The sequence below is a fragment of the Myxine glutinosa genome, chromosome 1 (assembly GCF_964187855.1).
Source record: "Myxine glutinosa chromosome 1, kmMyxGlut1.1, whole genome shotgun sequence".
NCBI lineage: Eukaryota > Metazoa > Chordata > Myxini > Myxiniformes > Myxinidae > Myxine > Myxine glutinosa.
Window position 1 is genome coordinate 294,380,189 of NC_136261.1, and position 18,760 is coordinate 294,398,948.

At 43.0% G+C, this 18,760-nt stretch overlaps 2 protein-coding genes across 2 annotated transcripts in view; both read left to right on the top strand.

Moving 5' to 3' along the window:
• OTUD5 (OTU deubiquitinase 5) overlaps positions 1–8,219 on the top strand; it is an 84,651-nt gene extending 76,432 nt beyond the window's left edge. The window contains exons 6-9 of the mRNA XM_068134493.2: positions 3,500–3,685; positions 3,830–4,016; positions 4,353–4,490; positions 6,738–8,219. Of these exons, the coding sequence (XP_067990594.2) occupies positions 3,500–3,685; positions 3,830–4,016; positions 4,353–4,490; positions 6,738–6,865 (639 nt within the window). The 3' untranslated portion in view covers positions 6,866–8,219. The remainder of the gene's footprint in view (positions 1–3,499; positions 3,686–3,829; positions 4,017–4,352; positions 4,491–6,737) is intronic.
• Positions 8,220–9,409: 1,190 nt separating this feature from the next.
• Positions 9,410–18,760, top strand: part of SELENOO (selenoprotein O) — a 71,515-nt gene continuing 62,164 nt past the window's right edge. The window contains exons 1-2 of the mRNA XM_068134504.2: positions 9,410–10,114; positions 14,377–14,580. Coding sequence (XP_067990605.2) covers positions 9,588–10,114; positions 14,377–14,580 — 731 coding nt within the window. The 5' untranslated portion in view covers positions 9,410–9,587. The remainder of the gene's footprint in view (positions 10,115–14,376; positions 14,581–18,760) is intronic.

Sequence of the window (18,760 nt, forward strand, 5' to 3'; positions counted from 1 at the left end):
CGCTTTCAATAGTACGTCATCTGAAGAGCCATTTGGAGCAGAAAGGAAAGATTGGAAGGAAAGTTGGATATTATAAAGTCGAGTGGGGGGGATTTGCATGGAGATCCAACAGATTGGTTTATTATTGATACTAAGCTTGCTGGAATTGTGACTATTGAAGTCATTGCACCTCATGAAGAAATAGTTGGGATGAGAGGATAAGAGGGAGCCAGTTGGTTGAGGGCATCATGCTTTGGAGTATAATATACCACAAACAGAAATAAGATGCATTCAAACAAGCTATGGAGTGAAACTTTAATTTAGAGATATTCAATTGGATTTAAATTTCACAAGGACTTTTAGCTCTTGCACGAGCTTCGTTTACGTTCTACGGACAGTTCTTTGGATTTCAAGGTAGAGTTTCTGCTCTGACATGCGCTGTCAACTGTGGGACCTTTTATAGAAAGGTGCATTTCTTTCTCAATCATGTCCAATCAAATGAATTGGCAACAGGTGGACTCCAATCAAGTTGTAGAGACTTCTCAAAGATTATCGAAGGAAATTGGAAGCACCTGAGCTCAATTTGGAGTGTCATAGCAAAGGGGTTGAATACTTACTGACTCGAGACATTTCAGCTTTTCATTTTTAATTGTTTGTAAAGATTTGTAAAATTTGTAATTGTAATAAAATTTGCAACAATTTCTATTTTTTAAATCTACTTTGCCATTATGGGGTATTAAGTGTAGAGCAGTGACAAAAAAAATCTCAATTTAATCCATTTTACATTCAGGCTGTAGCACAACAAAAGGTTAAAAAATAATCAAAGGGTTTGAATACTTTCTGAAGATACTCTAATCGGGAGATGAAGCAGCAACCTTAATATGAGAGGCATTAGATTGGAGTGCAAGTTTCTTATGTTGGTGGAGCTGATGAAATTGTTCGGGTCATGCATAGCTGAGTACATGACAGAGATTGTTTGGAAAGGGTGTTAGGGGGGAGGTGTGTTGCATGGGGTGGGGGGGGGGGGGGGTTGTTGGGAGGGGTGGGTAGTTATTGGAGGAGGTGGGAATTTAGTGGAGTGTGGGAGGGGGAATTTAGTGGAGTGTGGGAGGGGGGGGGGATTTAGTGGTTTGGGAGTGGGGGGATTTAGTGGTGTGGGAGTGGGGGGATTTAGTGGTGTGGGAGTGGGGTGATTTAGTGGAGTGTGGGAGGGGGGGAGGGATTTAGTGGAGTGTGGGAAGGGGGGGGGGGGATTTAGTGGAGTGTGGGAGGGGGGGGATTTAGTGGAGTGTGGGAGGGGGGGGATTTAGTGGAGTGTGGGAGGGGGGGATTTTGTGGAGTGTGGGGGATATGTTGTTGGGGAGCATTGGTCATGGGGGTTGGATTGGTAGGGGTGCAGGTGAGGGTAAGAGTAAATGAGATAGGAGAGGTTGAATGGGGATGAGGGTTAAAAAGAGTAAATGAGACAGGAGAGGTTGAGTGCGGTTTTATCAGGAAAGAGACGTCCATGCTTCTGCATCGTACTGCAAGAGTTTTCTCTCTCAGAATAACTATCTCGGCAATGCGGCAACACATGAAAAAATATAGGAATAACTATCTCTACAACATGAACCCTATATTTCATGTGTTGCCGCATTGCCGAGATAGTTATTCTGAGAGAGAAAACTCTTGCAGTACGATGCTTTTGGGAAGGATACTCTGTACATGTATGATCTATCATTATGAATCGATCTCTTTACTACCCAGAAAGAAGGAGGAGCATTAGTGTGAGAATGGGTGGGAGGTAAAGCAAATAATGAACAGCAAAGGATTCACCACAGTTTATCTCAGGAGACAGCACAACCACAGTCATATGGAAGATATGTACTCGAAGAGGTTCAGTCTCTTGCATATTTAGGCCTCACCATTAGTTATGACCTTTTCTGGGCCGATCTCATATTGAAGACATCCTTCATAGCCAGTCGCAGACTGGACATCTTCCGTCGATCCAATTTCTTCTTGGAAAATTATAGGTACTCTCACTCTACAAGGCCTTTGTCAGTAGCTCATTGGAGTTCTGCTCTCTGCTATGGGTTGGCTCCCCAGCATAACATCTGTCTCTCCAGATTCTGTAAAATCTAAATTTCTCAAAATTATCGGAATCTCCCATGATGAGGCTGAATCACAAGGTTTAAGGTTTATTGCTTTCATATTGCAGGCAGGTCGGTGGTCTCTGTTTTTTACCGCCTCTTCTCCAACATTGCTTTCTCAGCCCTCCGTCCCCTCTCGATCTACTCCAGGATCACGTTCTTCCAGTAACCCCCTCCCGATTAAACTTCTAAAATATTGGCTGACTGCACACCTCAACTCTTTTATTCCTTGCTTATCCCGTCTGTGGAACCGCCTTCCAGAGACTTCTGTCTCGCTCTTCCCTCCAGGCCTTCAAGCAAGCAATGCACCGCCATCTCTTGGCATCCCAAATTCTGTCACATGTTCTTTATTACCTCCATTAACCTTTCATAACCCAACCATCTTACTTGGTAATTTCAGTGTTTCCTCCCCTCCTCACTGTCCACTTTTCTTGTTCATTCATTTTCTTAATGATTGTCTCGCTGCCAGTTCTACCTTGCTCTTCCTTGAGGCTCACTCCTTTAAAGAAAAAAACGATGGTAAAATATAAAGGAGAAAAGAATACATCAATATAAATTTTTAGGAATGATTGTAATGAATAAAAGTCTGCACAAAAGAAAAGAAACATAAATGCACAAAAGAAACATAACTGAATAAGTGCACCACCATCTCAGGCTATTCTCCATCCCCACCAGCTATATTTACCATCCTCAAAATGCCTCCCCTAACTTTCACCATCTATTTGCTGGTTGCTATGTTTCCTTCCCTCTTTTCTCTCTCCCTCCCTTGCGTTCCTCCCCCTGTGCCCATGTGTTATCCTACCGCCCCACCAGGTGCATTCCCTTCTGTCTGCCATCTTGTATTTCTATGAGCCTAGGCTTTGTACTGTATACAAAAAGGTGGAGGAAATACATTTGCTTGTTTGGTGAATCATGCCCATTTTAGTTTAGCTTCTTGCACTTGGCTGCTCTTTCACCCTTTCTCGCACACTGAAGCTAACATTTTGGGTGTTTTACGCAAGTGAGAAATTAATTTATTTTCCTTGACAAAATGAGGGTCGTCCCTTTTCATTGGATGCTTTAGCATCACACACTCCACTTCTACAGAACTGAAAGGCTTTTTTCAGTAATGAGAATGCACAACAAAATTCAAGCTGAGAGTTTTGGTCAATCGAGATGGACTTGAATCTTGATAAGTGTATCGCAATTGATTGTAATTGAAAAGTGTTTATTCCGGCTCCCAAAAGCGCTCGGTTTTGTGCATATTGATAATGGTCTTAAATCTTCACAATATAATGATATTGAGCCATCTTTAAAAGATGCAATGATAGTTTGACATGGTATGGGGTAAATAAGTGTTCATTGTGTGTGTGCTTGCGTATGTGGGCGTGTATATTTTATTTTTTATTTAGAATGCAGATAAAACGCTGATGCAAAGTGCTATCACGACTTCTGAGGAATCCTGGATAGAGCAGCAGATGTTGGAGGATAAGAAGCGTGCCACAGACTGGGAGGCAACCAACGAGGCCATCGAAGAGCAGGTGGCAAGGGAGTCATACCTGCAATGGCTAAGAGACCAAGAGAAGAATGATCGCCGGGTTGGTTAAACTTGTATTGGCATATTTTGGAATAAGTTACTAATTTTAGGTACGGATGCAGAGACGGGTGAGATAATTTTAGTTACGGTGAGATGCAGAGGTGCTTCCAAATGTAATGTGTAAGGGCCGATTGTGTGCTACCAGCCACGGAAGGTGACAGCCACGTGCAGCTCTGCCACAGCAGCGGCAGCCACCGGCATCGATGAACTTGGGGGACGATCACCGAGGCAACGCTCCATGCTATGCAGCTCACCAGAACACCAGGAAACTTCAACAGAAAGCCTGAAGCCAGCATCTCCTGGATTCTCGAAGCCGCCATCCCCAGCCGCTGGTCTGTGGCCGCAAGTTATTTATTTTTGAGTAGTTTTCTCTCAGGGTGGACGGACCTTTTACCATGCAATTAATGTGTAATAGCTTTGATGTGAAAGCTGAGCCAGTGTTTTCTCATTGAGGGTTTGCCTTTCTGGCACAGAGTGGCTGCCACATTGTATTTTGGCCATCCATCTTCAGGGGTATACGGGAAATTGCTTTTAACCCTCCATGTTTTTTACCACTGCAAATTAATTATATGCAAAGTCCTTGGCATATACAAGTAGATGCAGGTGAATAATTTATCACATTCGTACACGGTGTTAAGCGATTGACTGGACTGTGTGCATTTTTGCAGGAACAAGTGCCCACCCCTGTTCACCCCAGCCATCCAGCAGCCAGGCACACTCTAGTAGGGATTCTGCAAGCATGGCATTTTCCTCCCCACTCATGGACTGCAGAACAGTCATGCAACAGATGTCCCCTACCGCGTTTGGTATGCACTGTCCTTTTGCATCCCGTACTTCCAATCTGGCACTCCTATTCACCACGTGGATACCAATCAATCAATCGAAAATGGTTTATCAAACGCATGTCTGGCAGCCAATGGCTGAATTATACATACATACATACATACATACATACATACATACATACATACATACATACATACATACTTATGTTGGTGGAGTTTATATGTACATACATACATATTCATAACTTACAATCAAGGATTGCTTACAAAATAAATAAATATAAATCACAAGTTCAAATGCAGGGATGTGCAGTGCATTCAGAAAGTATTCAGACCCCTTCACTTTTTTCACATTTTGTTATGTTGCAGCCTTATGCTGAAATCGTTTAAATTCATTTTTTCCCTCATCAATCTACACTCAATACCCCATAATGACAGAGAGAAAATAGGATTTTAGAAAGTTTTGCAAATTTATTAAAAAGAAAAAACAAATATCCACTGAGGTGGCCACTGAGGGAGTGGCCCAAAAGGCCACGAACCCAAACATCATCAAAACCACCACAACCATGAACAGGGGCAAAAAGGCCATGCTGGCAGGGGAGGGAGAGTGCACCTCGCCGGCACCGAGACCATCAGAGGGTCGTTCACTGCAGAACGGTGCAAGCCTCAGAAGCAGAACTTCAGCACTGAACCGTGCGATACAAGAAGCTCAAGGTGTCTGGACAGTCATTATGGATCTATATTGAAGCATTGGAACTTCCTCGTTTGCTAAATTTAAATGTGTATTAAAATGAACTTAAAACAGAAATGCAAAACGACTTTTTGCCACAAAACACACGCACGATACCGGCTAATCCTGGGCAACGCCCATCAGCAGCCGACGTCATCACGGTGTCATCACAGCGCTTCCTGGGCGATGATAATTTCCCAAGTATTTTTTATATATTTATTTAGTATTTTGACTTGAACATTTACCAGTTACTGGAATGCCCAAAACAATGAAAATAGTTGCAACACTTTCTCCAATTAGTGGATTTCCTCTCTTTCCCTTAGAATTGGTCAATTAAGAATGCAATCCATGGAGTTATTTATTGCTTTTTTTTCCTGTTGATGCAATGTGAAAGCAACTGGGCCTCTTCAGCAGTATAAATGTATGTTGCTGTTGAGAATCATACTGCTTCAACAATTTTATATGCTCGGTCAAAGTGCGCAGCAGTTGTCACATTAAATAGAATGCATATCAATTGGCTTGGGAAAAGGGCGTCTGCAGAATTAAGACTTGATTACATTGCGGCAATTTCAAAATGACGCAGGCCGCCCCAAATTGCTCGGTGCGCATGCACCTGCCTGGAAATCGATCGGGGCGGCCTCGACGTGTATCATATATGCCAGATAAGTATTGTAGCATGAAACGTCTCTCCAAAGTTTTGAGGAAGCCAACGATACTTGGAAAGTACCTGAGAGAAAGGGAAACAGTTGGAAATACCTCTGAAATGCCTCTGCGCAACAAAACAGTTGGATAACTTTCTGATCAACCGATCCAAAAAGTTGATATATTGCAGCCCGTATTGCAAATACTCCTGACGATTTGGGCTGTGAAAGGTATCTACCCATAACCCTCGTGCTTCTTAACACCGATGAAAAGTCATATATGGGACTTGTCAATGGGGCTCAGGGTAAGTGTAAAACGATGATATTTACGATCAATCATGTTTGGTAGGAGTGGGAGTTTTGTGAGCCGCGAGTGCCGAGATAAATATATATATTGTTTGATTCCGGGACCACGAGAGAAATTAGAATAGCAACTTGGTGGAGTGCATACCTCCGTCAGGTTCAACAGTTTACATTTTGTAGCCTGCCGATAGGCCGGATCTACATCTGTACTTTATCAAAAATCAAATCGGCTTGGTCTTGTCTCCTACCCAACTGGTCCACCAAGTTTCGTCTAAATCCGTCCATAACCTTTTGAGATATTCTGCAAACAGACAGATTGACTAAGGCAAAAATATAACCTCCATCCACTTATGGTTATTTTACTCGATTTTTTATTTTTTTAAACGAGATCTTTTCTTTTGTATCATTTTAAGAATTCAATTCTAACACCAGGACATTAATCGTCTCGTTTCAGTTACTCGTTTGTGACTCCAGTACATGTTTCACTTGTACGTTTCCGTAATTATTTCCAAGTGTATGTGATGAGACGTTTGCAATTTTTTTCCATGTATGCGAGATCCACTTTTCACACGTGGGTAACCACATGTACCGCAGGGCTGACCGACTGGGAAGATGACGACATCTTGGCCTCCGTGATAGCTGCCTCCCAACAAGAGTATCTGGACACCTTGAAGAAGAATTCTGGCACACACAGGGACTCACCACCACCTGATGCGTACTGACCACCAGTGAAAATATTGACACTCTCATCACTCCCTGAACCTGCTGAATACTGTGGGGTTGCTCTTCGTTTTTGTTCCTCCTTTTTTTCTTTTTTTCCTTTTTATTTTTCTGTTGGTCGAATACAGCCATTGAGTGCTTGTCAGATTGCGGCGAACTTGTGTGACACCATTTTCGGTCGTGAGATGTGACTTTTGCTTGTGCATCTTCTGCCTTTTTACTCCTGCTCTTGTCTTTCATTTCCTCTGTGCCTTTCCTTGGCCGTCTCCTCTATTCTCTTCAGCTTTTGTCACCTTCCTCCTATTTTTTTATACTTTCCTTCTGTATCCTCTCCAGCTTATGATTCTCTGAGACAACCAAAACGGTCTGTTTGCAATGCTTACCCCGTTACCTATGTGCGTGAATGAAGGTTATATTCATCGTTTGAGAGTCTGGGACAGTCTTCCTGTATCTTTTCTGTCGCCATGTGTAAATGCTTTGAGTTTTTCTGTTCTTTGGCAATGGCCGTGATGTGTGGATTAAGGAACAAGAATGAAAGTTGAAGAGCATTAACGGGAATGCTGCATCTGATGTAAGGCCTCAACGTGCTCTTAAATTACACTTTCATAACCATTCTGGAATCCATCTCCATCTCGTCTTTTGGAAATGAAAATGCTGAAAGTTATTTTTGTTCCAGTTTTATTTTTTGTTTTGTTTTAAATCACGTATTGTTTGTTTGGCTTTTGAAAAATGTACATTATTTGTTGTTTCGGAGAACAGGCTTTTGTGCCTTTTTATTTTTTATTTTGCACTGATTTTGGATTCAACTATCCAAATTTAATTGGGTTTGCCTTGGATACAGGGTTTTGTTTATTTTTTTTTCCCCCTTAGGTTTTTTTCGTTCCTGGGATTTTTTTTTTTTTAAACTTGGCATTTGGTTCCTTCAAGCCTGTGGATTACTGCAAGTGAAATGATACCACGACCTTTGTTTTCTTTTTCATTGCAGATGGTGTTTTGGCATGGTGTGATTTCATTACATGCACCGTGATATCCCAACTGATTTTATATATATGTATATATATATATATATATATATATATAAATGTGTGTGTAAAAACACGTTCTTGGGAGTATCTCATCCGTAAACTACTTTTTGATTCGAGCATTGCTCCGTGAGCTCTGCATCCATTTCTTGAAAATTGATCTGTAGTACTTTGATTCGAGCCACGGTATATTGATTTATTTTCGTCCCTCCTGCTCCTCCAACCATAATCAAATACAAGATCACCTTGTTTATGTTGCTTTGAAATTCTTATTAAACGATGGGTTTATGATGCAGCTGGATTCAAACTGCAGTTAAACCAAAGTTTGAAGACATTGCTGTGCATGTGTACTCTTACATTCACTGTTTCCAATAACACTATAGGTACAGGTTATACACCCTCTGCCCCTCTAAACTCGAGGACTACATGTGTTCAGGGTGTGCGTATTTAAGGACAGCACACTTGCTCTTTGCTTGTATTAAATCTGATAGGATCTTCGTGGGTGATGTATGTCCTGGAAGGAGGAGAAGACAACAGAAGCTTTCCTGCGAGGAAGAATTTTGACTCGAAGTGATTCCGATTGCCAAAGACCTGATTGGAAGCGTGAGGCGTGGCTTTAGTGCTGTTTGATATTTGAGGGAAATTATCGAGAAAAGTGGGCTTAAAGTAAAAAGTGGAACCTCTATCGAAACATCTTGTGCCTCGGAAAAAAGAATGCACTCGTTTAAAATGGTGGTGTACTTCATGGAGGATAACTGAGGGTCCAGTCAATGGAGTAGACTTGGCGGGGTAGTTCGAGTGTAGCCTCCCAAGGGGTATATGATCTTGGTGTCAATCAAAGTGTGAGTCGTTTGCTTTGCTTTGGTCTATCGATCGGCATTCCATTGTTTTGGAATGCCAATGTGCCTCGAAGGAGTCGTGGAATGGACAGACGAGGTGGTTGGTTTATGGTTGTGGAATAAACATATTTTCTCCCACAACCGGCCTCGACTCGTTTGCAGTCCGATTGATGTGATTATCGTTCGGGTTTTTCGTGCAAAGTTGAACTGTTTAACAAACGCCAAGCAAATATTGGACCAGTCAATGGAAAGCTCGCTTTGCCATACGGGCGGTGTATGATAAGGGTTATTGTTTACATGGAATGCCTTGGCAATTGTCGTAATTATACGTTATGTTTTGATGTACCAAGCTGAATTATGCAACAAACGCCAAGCAAATATTGCACCAGTCGCCGGAAAGCTAACTTTGCCATACGGGCGGTGTATGGTAAGGCTTATTGTTTACATGGAGTTTTGTGCTCATTGTCGTAATGATACGTTATGTTTTGATGTACCAAGCTGAACTATGCAACAAACATAAAGCAAATATTGCACCAGTCAACGTAAAGCTGGCTTTGCCATATGGGCGGTGTATGGTAAGGGTCTTTGCTTACATGGAATGTTGTGAAATTGTCGTAATTATACGCTATATATTGATGTACCAACCAAGCTGAACTTTGCAACAAACACCAAGCAAATATTGCACCAGTCAACGCAAAGCTGGCTTTGCCATATGGGCGGTGTATGGTAGGGGTCATTATTTACCTCGATTGTTGTGATAGTTTTCGTTATTATGTTAATGATTTTATATAAACTTTATCAAAACAGTTAAGTCGTGTCTTGTGAAAAAAAACAACCCAATCGCTGTTAAGGAGTAACTTGATATGGATCACGTTATGAAATCAACACTTAGGCATGGTCGAACCGTCACTGCGTTGTTTGCTTGGCCCATGTTCCTTTTGCGGCGGCTGATATACTCTACTCCCGTACGAAGCATCCGTCAGGAAATGGCGTTCGAGTCTCTGAGCTTCGATAACTTGGCGCTGCGTCGCCTGCCCGTGGAGACGAACCGAGCACCAGGATCGAGGCAAGTCCCCGGAGCGTGTTTCTCTCGAGTCAGTCCGAGCCCCGTAACTGCTCCGCGACTCGTCGCCGCCTCTGCGCCGGCTTTCCGCTTGTTGGGACTCGATCCAGCGCAGGCGGAGCGGGCGGTCGCCCCCGAAATCCTGTGTGGAAACCGGCTGCTCCCTGGGACTGAACCCGCAGCTCATTGCTATTGCGGACACCAGTTTGGTAACTTCGCTGGGCAACTGGGAGATGGCGCCGCCATGTATTTGGGTGAAGTGCTGGGACCGCAGGATGACCGCTGGGAGCTACAACTCAAGGGCGCTGGACCGACCCCATACTCCAGGTAACTATAACTCGGGCAAATATCGCAAGTCATAAACACAGAAGCGCGCAGGAGTCGAGTTTTTAAACATGGAGGGGTATATAGATCACAGTAGATCTTCGTTTATGTGCGATCATCGACGTGATAAGCAGCGTTTGCCTCACGGATATCGGGATTCCTCCAAATTTCTTTCAGTTTGGTGTTAAACAGCAGTCGCGACTTTAAAAAGGTAAAACCATACGTGTTTGTGGTTTATAATAATTTTACTTCCGGTAAAGATTTTTCCACGATAAGCTTATATTTATAAACGTTAACACAGCGTTTGTCCAAGGCAGAAACTTCTTTGGGAGGGAAGTTATTATTACTATTAATATTGCGTTTAATATTGTGGCGGACACGAAAGCTCACTGGCATCATTCTGCGCACCAAGTGAGCGGCGGCCACGCCCGAGGGGTAGGCGTGGCCGCGGGATATACACTGGGCGCGCAGCCCGGAGCGCTCCAATGCTACAGTTGAGCTCTTATAATAAAGACTCTTGAACTTACCGCGTTGTCCGCTTCCTCCTTGTTATACAAGTCGCGTGCGTAGCACCGCGCTTCATTGGTGACCCTCCGACGTTCTGGTCAGCCGTCGCTGACTACCCGAACCCGCCACAGTAATGGCAACCAACGCGGTCCAAATCAAACTCCCCGAGTTCTGGGAGGCTCAAGCCGAAGTTTGGTTCCTGCAGGCAGAAGCCCAGTTCCGACTTCGAGGCATCACGGTGGACGAGACCAGGTACTGCCACGTGGTCGCCTCCCTCGGGCCCGGCACGGCCGCCCGCGTCGTGTCGGTCCTGAGGAACCCACCGGCCGACGGCAGGTACGAGGCGATCAAGCGTCTCCGCCTCGCCACGTTCGGCCTCACGGTGGACGCTCGGGCCGACCGCCTCCTGGACCTCCCCGAGCTCGGTGACACACGACCGTCGGTCCGCATGGACCATATGCTGTCGTTGATGGGCGACGAAACCCCGAACGCTCTATTCCGGGCGTTATTTCGACGCCAGCTGCCGGCACGAGTCCGCCTCGCGTTGGCCGGTTCTGCGACGACGGAACCCCGAGCTCTCGCTGCCGAGGCCGACCGGTTCTTCGCGGCTTTGGACACCCAGGCGAGTTTTGTCGCGGCTCTCGGGGCTGACCCTGATGCTGATGCACCACACTAGATGTCTAGGGTGCAACTTCCATATGTCTAGGGTGCAACTAGACATATGGAAGAACCCTATTGAAAACGAGTGTTACGCCGAGGTCCCCCGTCGGTGAAGTGATGAGTTGACAAAGTGGAAGACGCAAGGCGGCCATCTTGGATTTTGACGTGGCGACCCAATTTTCAATAGCGTTCTGCCTTGTTCGTAGATACACCCACACACCAGATTAGAAGTTAGTAGTTCGTTTATTTTTCAAGATATTTCGCTCACAATGTTCAGACATATATATGGTGGTGGCCATCTTGGATTTTGACGTGGTGACCCAATTTTCAATGGCGTTCCTCCTTATGCCAAGATACACCCACACACCAGATTAGAAGTTAGTAGTTCATTTATTTTTCAAGATATTCCGCTCGCAAGGTTCAGACATACATGGCGGTGGCCATCTTGGATTTTGACGTGGCGACCTAATTTTCAATAAGGCTCTTCCATATGCCTTGTTGCATCCACACACCAAATTAGAATTCGGTCCTTCGCTTACGCACGGACGGACAAAATCGCCAGTCAAAATCCAAGATGGCCACCACCATATATATATCTGAACCTTGTGAGCGAAATATCTTGAAAAATAAACGAACTACGAACTTCTCATCTGGTGTGTGGGTGTATCTCGGCATAATGAAGAACGCTATTGAAAATTGGGTCACCACGTCAAAATCCAAGATGGCCGCCTTGCGTCTTCCACTTTGTCAACTCGCATCACTTCACCGACGGGGGACCTAGGCGTAACGCTTGTTGCTTTTGTTATTAGAAGCGGCCTTTGGAATACGCCACAACAAGCTATCTTGATACGGCTATACCCTCAACACACAATCCCCTTGGCGGGGGAAACCCCCATTTGGTTTGGGAGTGGAAGTTAAATCGCTACAACCTCCATCGTGTAACCCCCTAGTCTACCTGTCAAGTTTGGTTGCGATTGGATGAGTAAACACCGAATGTATCGCGGTTCGACAGACAGACAGACCGACACCAAATTGTGTATTTTCGGATGATGGTTAAAATTTTTACATCAGCATCGCAAAAAAGGCCTTCCAAAAGTGTAGTTCCAGGTTAACTCACTATCCTCACTCATGCTCACTTTACAAAAGTTGCCGAGGTGACCATCTCGGACGTTGATGAATAATTTAATGTTAAACATGAGCGAGAATTGCTTTGCAATACATGTCCCCTATGGGTGTCATATTTTCTCAGTCCCAAAAGGGCCATGACTCTGAAAAATTGGTGAAACATCCCAAAACTCGAACTTGTTTTCTAACTTGTCATAATACAGCCTTGTACCAAGTTTCAGTTGAATATGTTAAATGGTATGGGGGGGAAAAGTCTGAAAACTACAGGTGGGACGGACGGAGAAAAAAAACCTATAGTCACCTCTGGTGAAACCAGAACGGGCCTAATAAAACCATGGTTGAAATGACCCAATTAAAAAAAACCCATCGAGTCGAGTAGAAGGGCTGCATTGGGTTTCAGAGCAATCGGTTGGTAAATAAGGGACGAGTTGGGATCCAAAGTTTCAGAGCGCAACCACACATGAAAGCCCACAGAATCTTGTTTCTCACAGTCTGAGAGTCCTTTCGGTGCTTTTTTGCAAATTCCAAGCGGGCTTTCGTGTGTCTTTCACTGATGAGAGGCTTCCGTCTGGCCACTCTGCCATAAAGCCCAGATCGGTGGAGTGTTGCAGTGATGGTTGTCCTTCTGGAAGTTTCTCCCATTTTTGGAACCTTCAATGCAGCAGAATTTTTTTTTTTGTAGGCTTCCCCAAATCTGTGCCTCGACACAATCCTGTCTCTGAGCTCCGCAGGCAGTTCCTTTGACCTCATGGCTTGGTTTCTGCTCTGATATGCATTGTCAGCTGTGAGACCATATATAGACAGGTGTGTGCCTTTCCAAATCATGTCCAATCAATTGAATTTACCACATGTGGACTCCAATCAAGTTGTCGAAACATCTCAAAGATGATCAAGAGAAATGTGAGGCAACTGAGCTAAATTTCAAGTGTCAAAGCAAAGGGTATGAATACTTATGTCAATGTGATATTTCAGTTTTTTTCTTTTTAATAAATTTGCAAAACTTTCTAAAATCCTGTTTTCTCTTTGTCATTATGGGGTATTGAGTGTAGATTGATGAGGGGAAAAATGAATTTAAACGATTTCAGCATAAGGCTGCAACATCACAAAATGTGAAAAAAGTGAAGGGGTCTGAATACTTTCTGAATGCATTGTAAATGATAGAGGACAGCATTCTGACAGCTGATCAAGGGGTAACACGGACACCAATATGCACAGGGGGGGGGGGGCTGCGCAGCAATCCTTCAGGTGAGAAAGATGGGGAGGAGCTGCACCAGCCCAAAGTGGGGACCCACACGTATACTTCAGATGAAGACCTTCTACACTTTACTCAACTCTGAGCAACTCGACTTAGCACTGTAGAGACACTGCCGAGGCATCGTCCTTCCTTTGAGGCAAAGTGGAATGTTAATTTGAGGCCTATTTGATGACAATTTGAGGCCCATTTGATGACAATTTGAGGCCCATGCAAGAGTTGTTCGAAAAGTGGAATCCCCCCCCCCCCCCCCCCCAGGCCTTATTGTGCAGGTACAATTAATAACTTCGATTTTGTGCTTTGGTTTTAAAGGCCGGAGCAGGAAGGTTCCTGTTCCGAGGTTGATCATGAGTTGAAATGACAATGGATTGAAGTTGATCCCACTATAAGTAACTTGAGATAAGGTAATTAAATATATTGGACTTATTTATCTAAGACCTAGAAATTAAAATTTTGGTCATGGCATCAAGAGACGTGTTCATAATAATAATAATAGTAATAATAATAATGATAATAATTGTATTTTATAGTACATTTTGCCTATGAAGAAGAGGACGTTCATATCATGCCACCAATATTTTCCAAGTATAACCAAAAACCTTTTTATTGGCCAGGTTTCCTTGCAAGTACAGTTGTGCGGTAATCCAATTGCAATGTGTTGTGGGCAACAAAAAAATTCAGACAATTCAAAAGGGATGAATTATGGTCTACTTTGTCACAGGCAGTCTGACGGGAGAAAGGTGTTGCGCTCGAGTTTGAGGGAATTCCTGTGCAGTGAGGCCATGCACCACCTGGGTATCCCAACGACACGTGCTGCCTCGTGCACCACCTCCGACACGCGAGTGCTCAGAGACCCCTTCTACGATGGAAATTCCCAAATGGAGAACTGCACTGTGGTTCTTCGCATCGCACCCACCTTCCTACGGTATGAGCTTTCCCCTCAATTGATTTGGGGTAAACATGAGTAGGGTAATAATGTTGTTCCTGGACCACCCTCATTTTCCCATTGACTTACATGTAAATTTTTCTCTCACCCTCATTTCCCCAAAACACCTCTATTTCTCCCACCCTGTTCTTTACAAACCTTTTAGCCTTTTGACATGCTCTTATTCTCAATGTTGTTCATTAGACCACTCAAACAATGATTCTACGAATATTTGCTCCCTCTCACTCTCTTAATATCAATGATCCTGAGTAGACCACTCAAACAATGATCCTACAAATATTTGTTTATGCGTAGGAAATAATTTAATTCTCTTACCACTACCATCACCATCTAATATATTAACAAAGAAGATGTTTGAGTTTGGTTCTTTATCAAGATATTTTAACTGAGCTAAGATAAAATGGTAAACCTCCCTCAATGTTCTTGTCTGAGCGCCTCCTGTGCCACACACCATTTTTAAATTAAAGTATATATTTTCCTGACAACCATCAAAGTTTTCCGTCCACTCAAAAATATTTCCATCTTTTTTATCCAACTCACCGGCATTTAAATTAATTTTCTTATTTGTTTTGTGAACTTTTTACCAGTTGCCTTTTCAATTATACCTATTTGATATTTTTTACATTCGTTATGTTTACCATTTATATACCAAGGTTGATTACACCTCCACTCATTAGTCTGGTTAATACTTGGTTCTATCATTTATTTATTTACTTATAAAAAAGGTGGCAGGAGCCCTTAAAATCCATAACCCCATTATCTTATCACTTATATATATATCTTATCACTTATATAATCTTATCACATATCTTATCACTTATATATCTTATCACTTATATATCTTATCACTTATATATCTTATCACTTATATACTTATATAACCATAAGGGAGACTATCAATTCCATTTTTAGCCGCGTCACAGACGCTGCTCATAGAGTGCCCTCTGCTGTTGTTGTTCTTCTTCTTCTTCTTCTTCTTCTTCTTGTTCTTGCAGAGAAGACAAAACCTCAAAGCTCCACCCATTCTGGGAACCATAGCTCCACCCATTTTGGGAGAGGCTTAATATAAACAAATATCCACCATTTTATTAACTCGCATAGCTTTGAGGCCTGTTTGGCAGGCCCGTGGTGTCTTCCTCTCTCACACAGTTTTATTTCAAATCAAATTCGATATATCATTTCATTTTTCACAGTCGCTAACATAGTTTTAGACTCGGTTGAAAAAAAACGGGAAGAAAATCCGATGCAAGCTGCCCTTTATAGAACGAAATGAATTCTCAAAGGCCTGTAACTTCAAGTCCATTGAGATCTATTTTTTTTAAATCACGGCATGTTTAGTCATACACCGCCCGAAATAACAGACGGGAAAATGCCGAGATATATTAAAAATTCGTCCATTTGATGACAATCGTCACGATGAAATATTTAATTTATACGTCGTCACAATAATGTGGAGAGGAGCATAGCTTCGTTCACGTGTCGCCATACACGGGAAATTGCCGAGATATATATTTTTTTAATCGCTGCATGGTCAGTCATACACCGCCTGAAATAACAGATGGGAAAATGCCGAGATATATTAAAAATTCGTCGCCACACACGGGAAATTGCCGAGATATATTTTCACTTTGCACAAAAATAACATCAAGTAATCGAATCAATAGGAATGTCCTGTGCCTATAACATCGACGTTAGAGGCACAGCTGCATCTAGGCATTGTGTAACATAGACGCAGCTTTTGTTTTAATTAAAACTTTTTGTACTTGTTTAAAATAAACCTCATCATCAAAAGCCCCTAATGCTTTCTTATTTATCTCTTCTGTATATAATTGATGTTTATAACTTCTTATTCCATTAATCTTATGGAAAGTTGAGACAGCTTCTGCTGTCTCAACAATGGATGGAGGTCCTCAATGCCAAACAGGAAATCAGAGCTGTCTCCCTTGACATATCACGGGCCTTTGATACGGTCTGGCACCCAGCTCTGCTCACCAAACTCTCCTCCTATGGTATCCATGGAAATCTCCATGCATGGCTTGCGGACTTCCTCTCTGGTCGTAGTCAACGTGTGGCCCTGAATGGATTTCTCTCATCTCCCCTTCCTGTTCAGGCTGGAGTTCCCCAAGGAAGTGTGCTGGGCCCTGTGCTTTTTCTGGTCTTTATCAATGATCTCTCCGACTCTCTGGAAAATCCTATCTATCTCTTTGCTGATGACCACTCTCTGCCGCTCCATTCCTCTTCCCTCAGATCGGCAGTCTGCAGCCTCCTCACTCTCTGAAGACCTGGACAAAATCACAGACTGGTCAAACAAGTGGAACATGTCTTTCAATCCTGACAAATCTCACTCTCTTACTATGTCTCTCCGAAAAGATCGACTGGACAACCCTCCCATCTACTTTCTCAACAATCCTCTCCAAGAAGTTCTGTCGCTCAAGCTTTTGGGTCTCACTATCTGCCATGATCTTTCTTGGGAAAACCACATTTCCAAGCTGGCCTCCAAAGCCAGTCGCCGACTGGGCATCCTCCGTCGTGCGAAGTCCTTCCTCGGCACACCTGAGCTCCTCACCACATACAAGGCTTTCATCCGCAGCTCAATGGAATACTGTTCTCCCCTATGGGCTGGTGCTCCTGCCTCACACCTGGCTCGGCTTCACGCTGTTGAATCCAAAGCTTTCAAAATCATTGGAATCTCCCGCGATGAAGCTATCTCTGAGGGCCTTTCACTCACTCACCGCAGGCAGGTAGGTGGTCTTTCTGTCTTCTACCGACTCCTCTCCGGCCTTGCTCCCCCAGCTCTCTCTGTGCTCTGTCCCCCAAATATTCCTACAGGTCGCACAAGATCTGCCAGCAACCCTCTGATGGTTAAACTGCCGAAATCTCGGCTCTCTGCTCACCTTCACTCTTTCATTCCTCTTTTCTCCCGCCTCTGGAACAAACTCCCACACTCCCTTCAATCCCTCCCCTCCCTCCAGGTCTTTAAAACAGCTGTTCACCACCATCTCTTATCTTCCCCCATCCAAAACCTTGATCTTTTCTACCCCCACTAATTCACCCCAGATCCACCTTGTTTGAAATTCCAACTTCTTTCCTGGAAATCCTGGCAGTGTCCATATATTTATCCCTCTCCCACCCTCCCCCCCCCCCCTTCACATGCCTCCCCCCCCAAAGCCCTCTCCCTCCCACAGATCTCTCGATGTCTCCATGTCTCTCGGTCCCTGCTCTCAAATGTTGTGTTTGTGTCCTTCCCCCTCTCTCCCCATCTTGTCTACCGCTCCCGATGTTATTTGTTTTATGTGTCTGTTTGTCTTTCTGTGTGATTAATGTTCGCTCTTTCACGAGCCTCGATCTTGTATACAAAAAGAAAAAAAAAGAAAAAAAAAAAAAAAAAAAAAAATTCTAAACTCTTCTTTCTTTGTTGTTAAACAGTTATAATAACCCTTAAAGTTTATTGTTTCTTTAATAACATTTTTCTTTACACCTTTTAACTTCTTATCAGTCTTTTCAATGTTATTCACAATGTATTTATAAGCATGAGCCTTTGACCTCAATCCCACAAATTCACTCATAACATATCCTCCTAATTCATCCTTGAACTTTCCAATCACCTTTTTATTTTTAGAAGAGAACAACTCACTCTCTGGACTGTAATTACTTGTATCATAGATATTAATGTCCTTTTTCATGTCTGAATAAACATCATCAGTATTAATTTTCAAAATAAAACTATCTGTATCCATATAAAGTAGATTAACATCATTTTGATATTTCTTTCTCAAGTTATTGTAAAAGTAATCATACATCAAGGACTTTGATAAATCAGGTATTGAGGTACCAATGTAAATAGGTTTGTCCATCTCAACGCTTTCTCTCATCAAATGTATCGCACAAAAGTTTTCCGTAAAAACTTCTACTCTCGAGAAGCTTGGTCTGTTGATTAATTTTGATGCTTGTTTCCATGATGTTGATAGACGAATGTTTTGTCTCTTTCTAACATTCTCCATCGTTTTTCCAAATACAGCGTTATTCATCAACTTATAAAAGTCTTTCTCAAAATCATTCTTTGATTCAATCCTGTGTTGTGTGTTAAAATCAATGTACTCTTTCAACCAATGACTCTGATTAAACTTGAGAATCCTATGTATCTTTTCAACACGGAGAC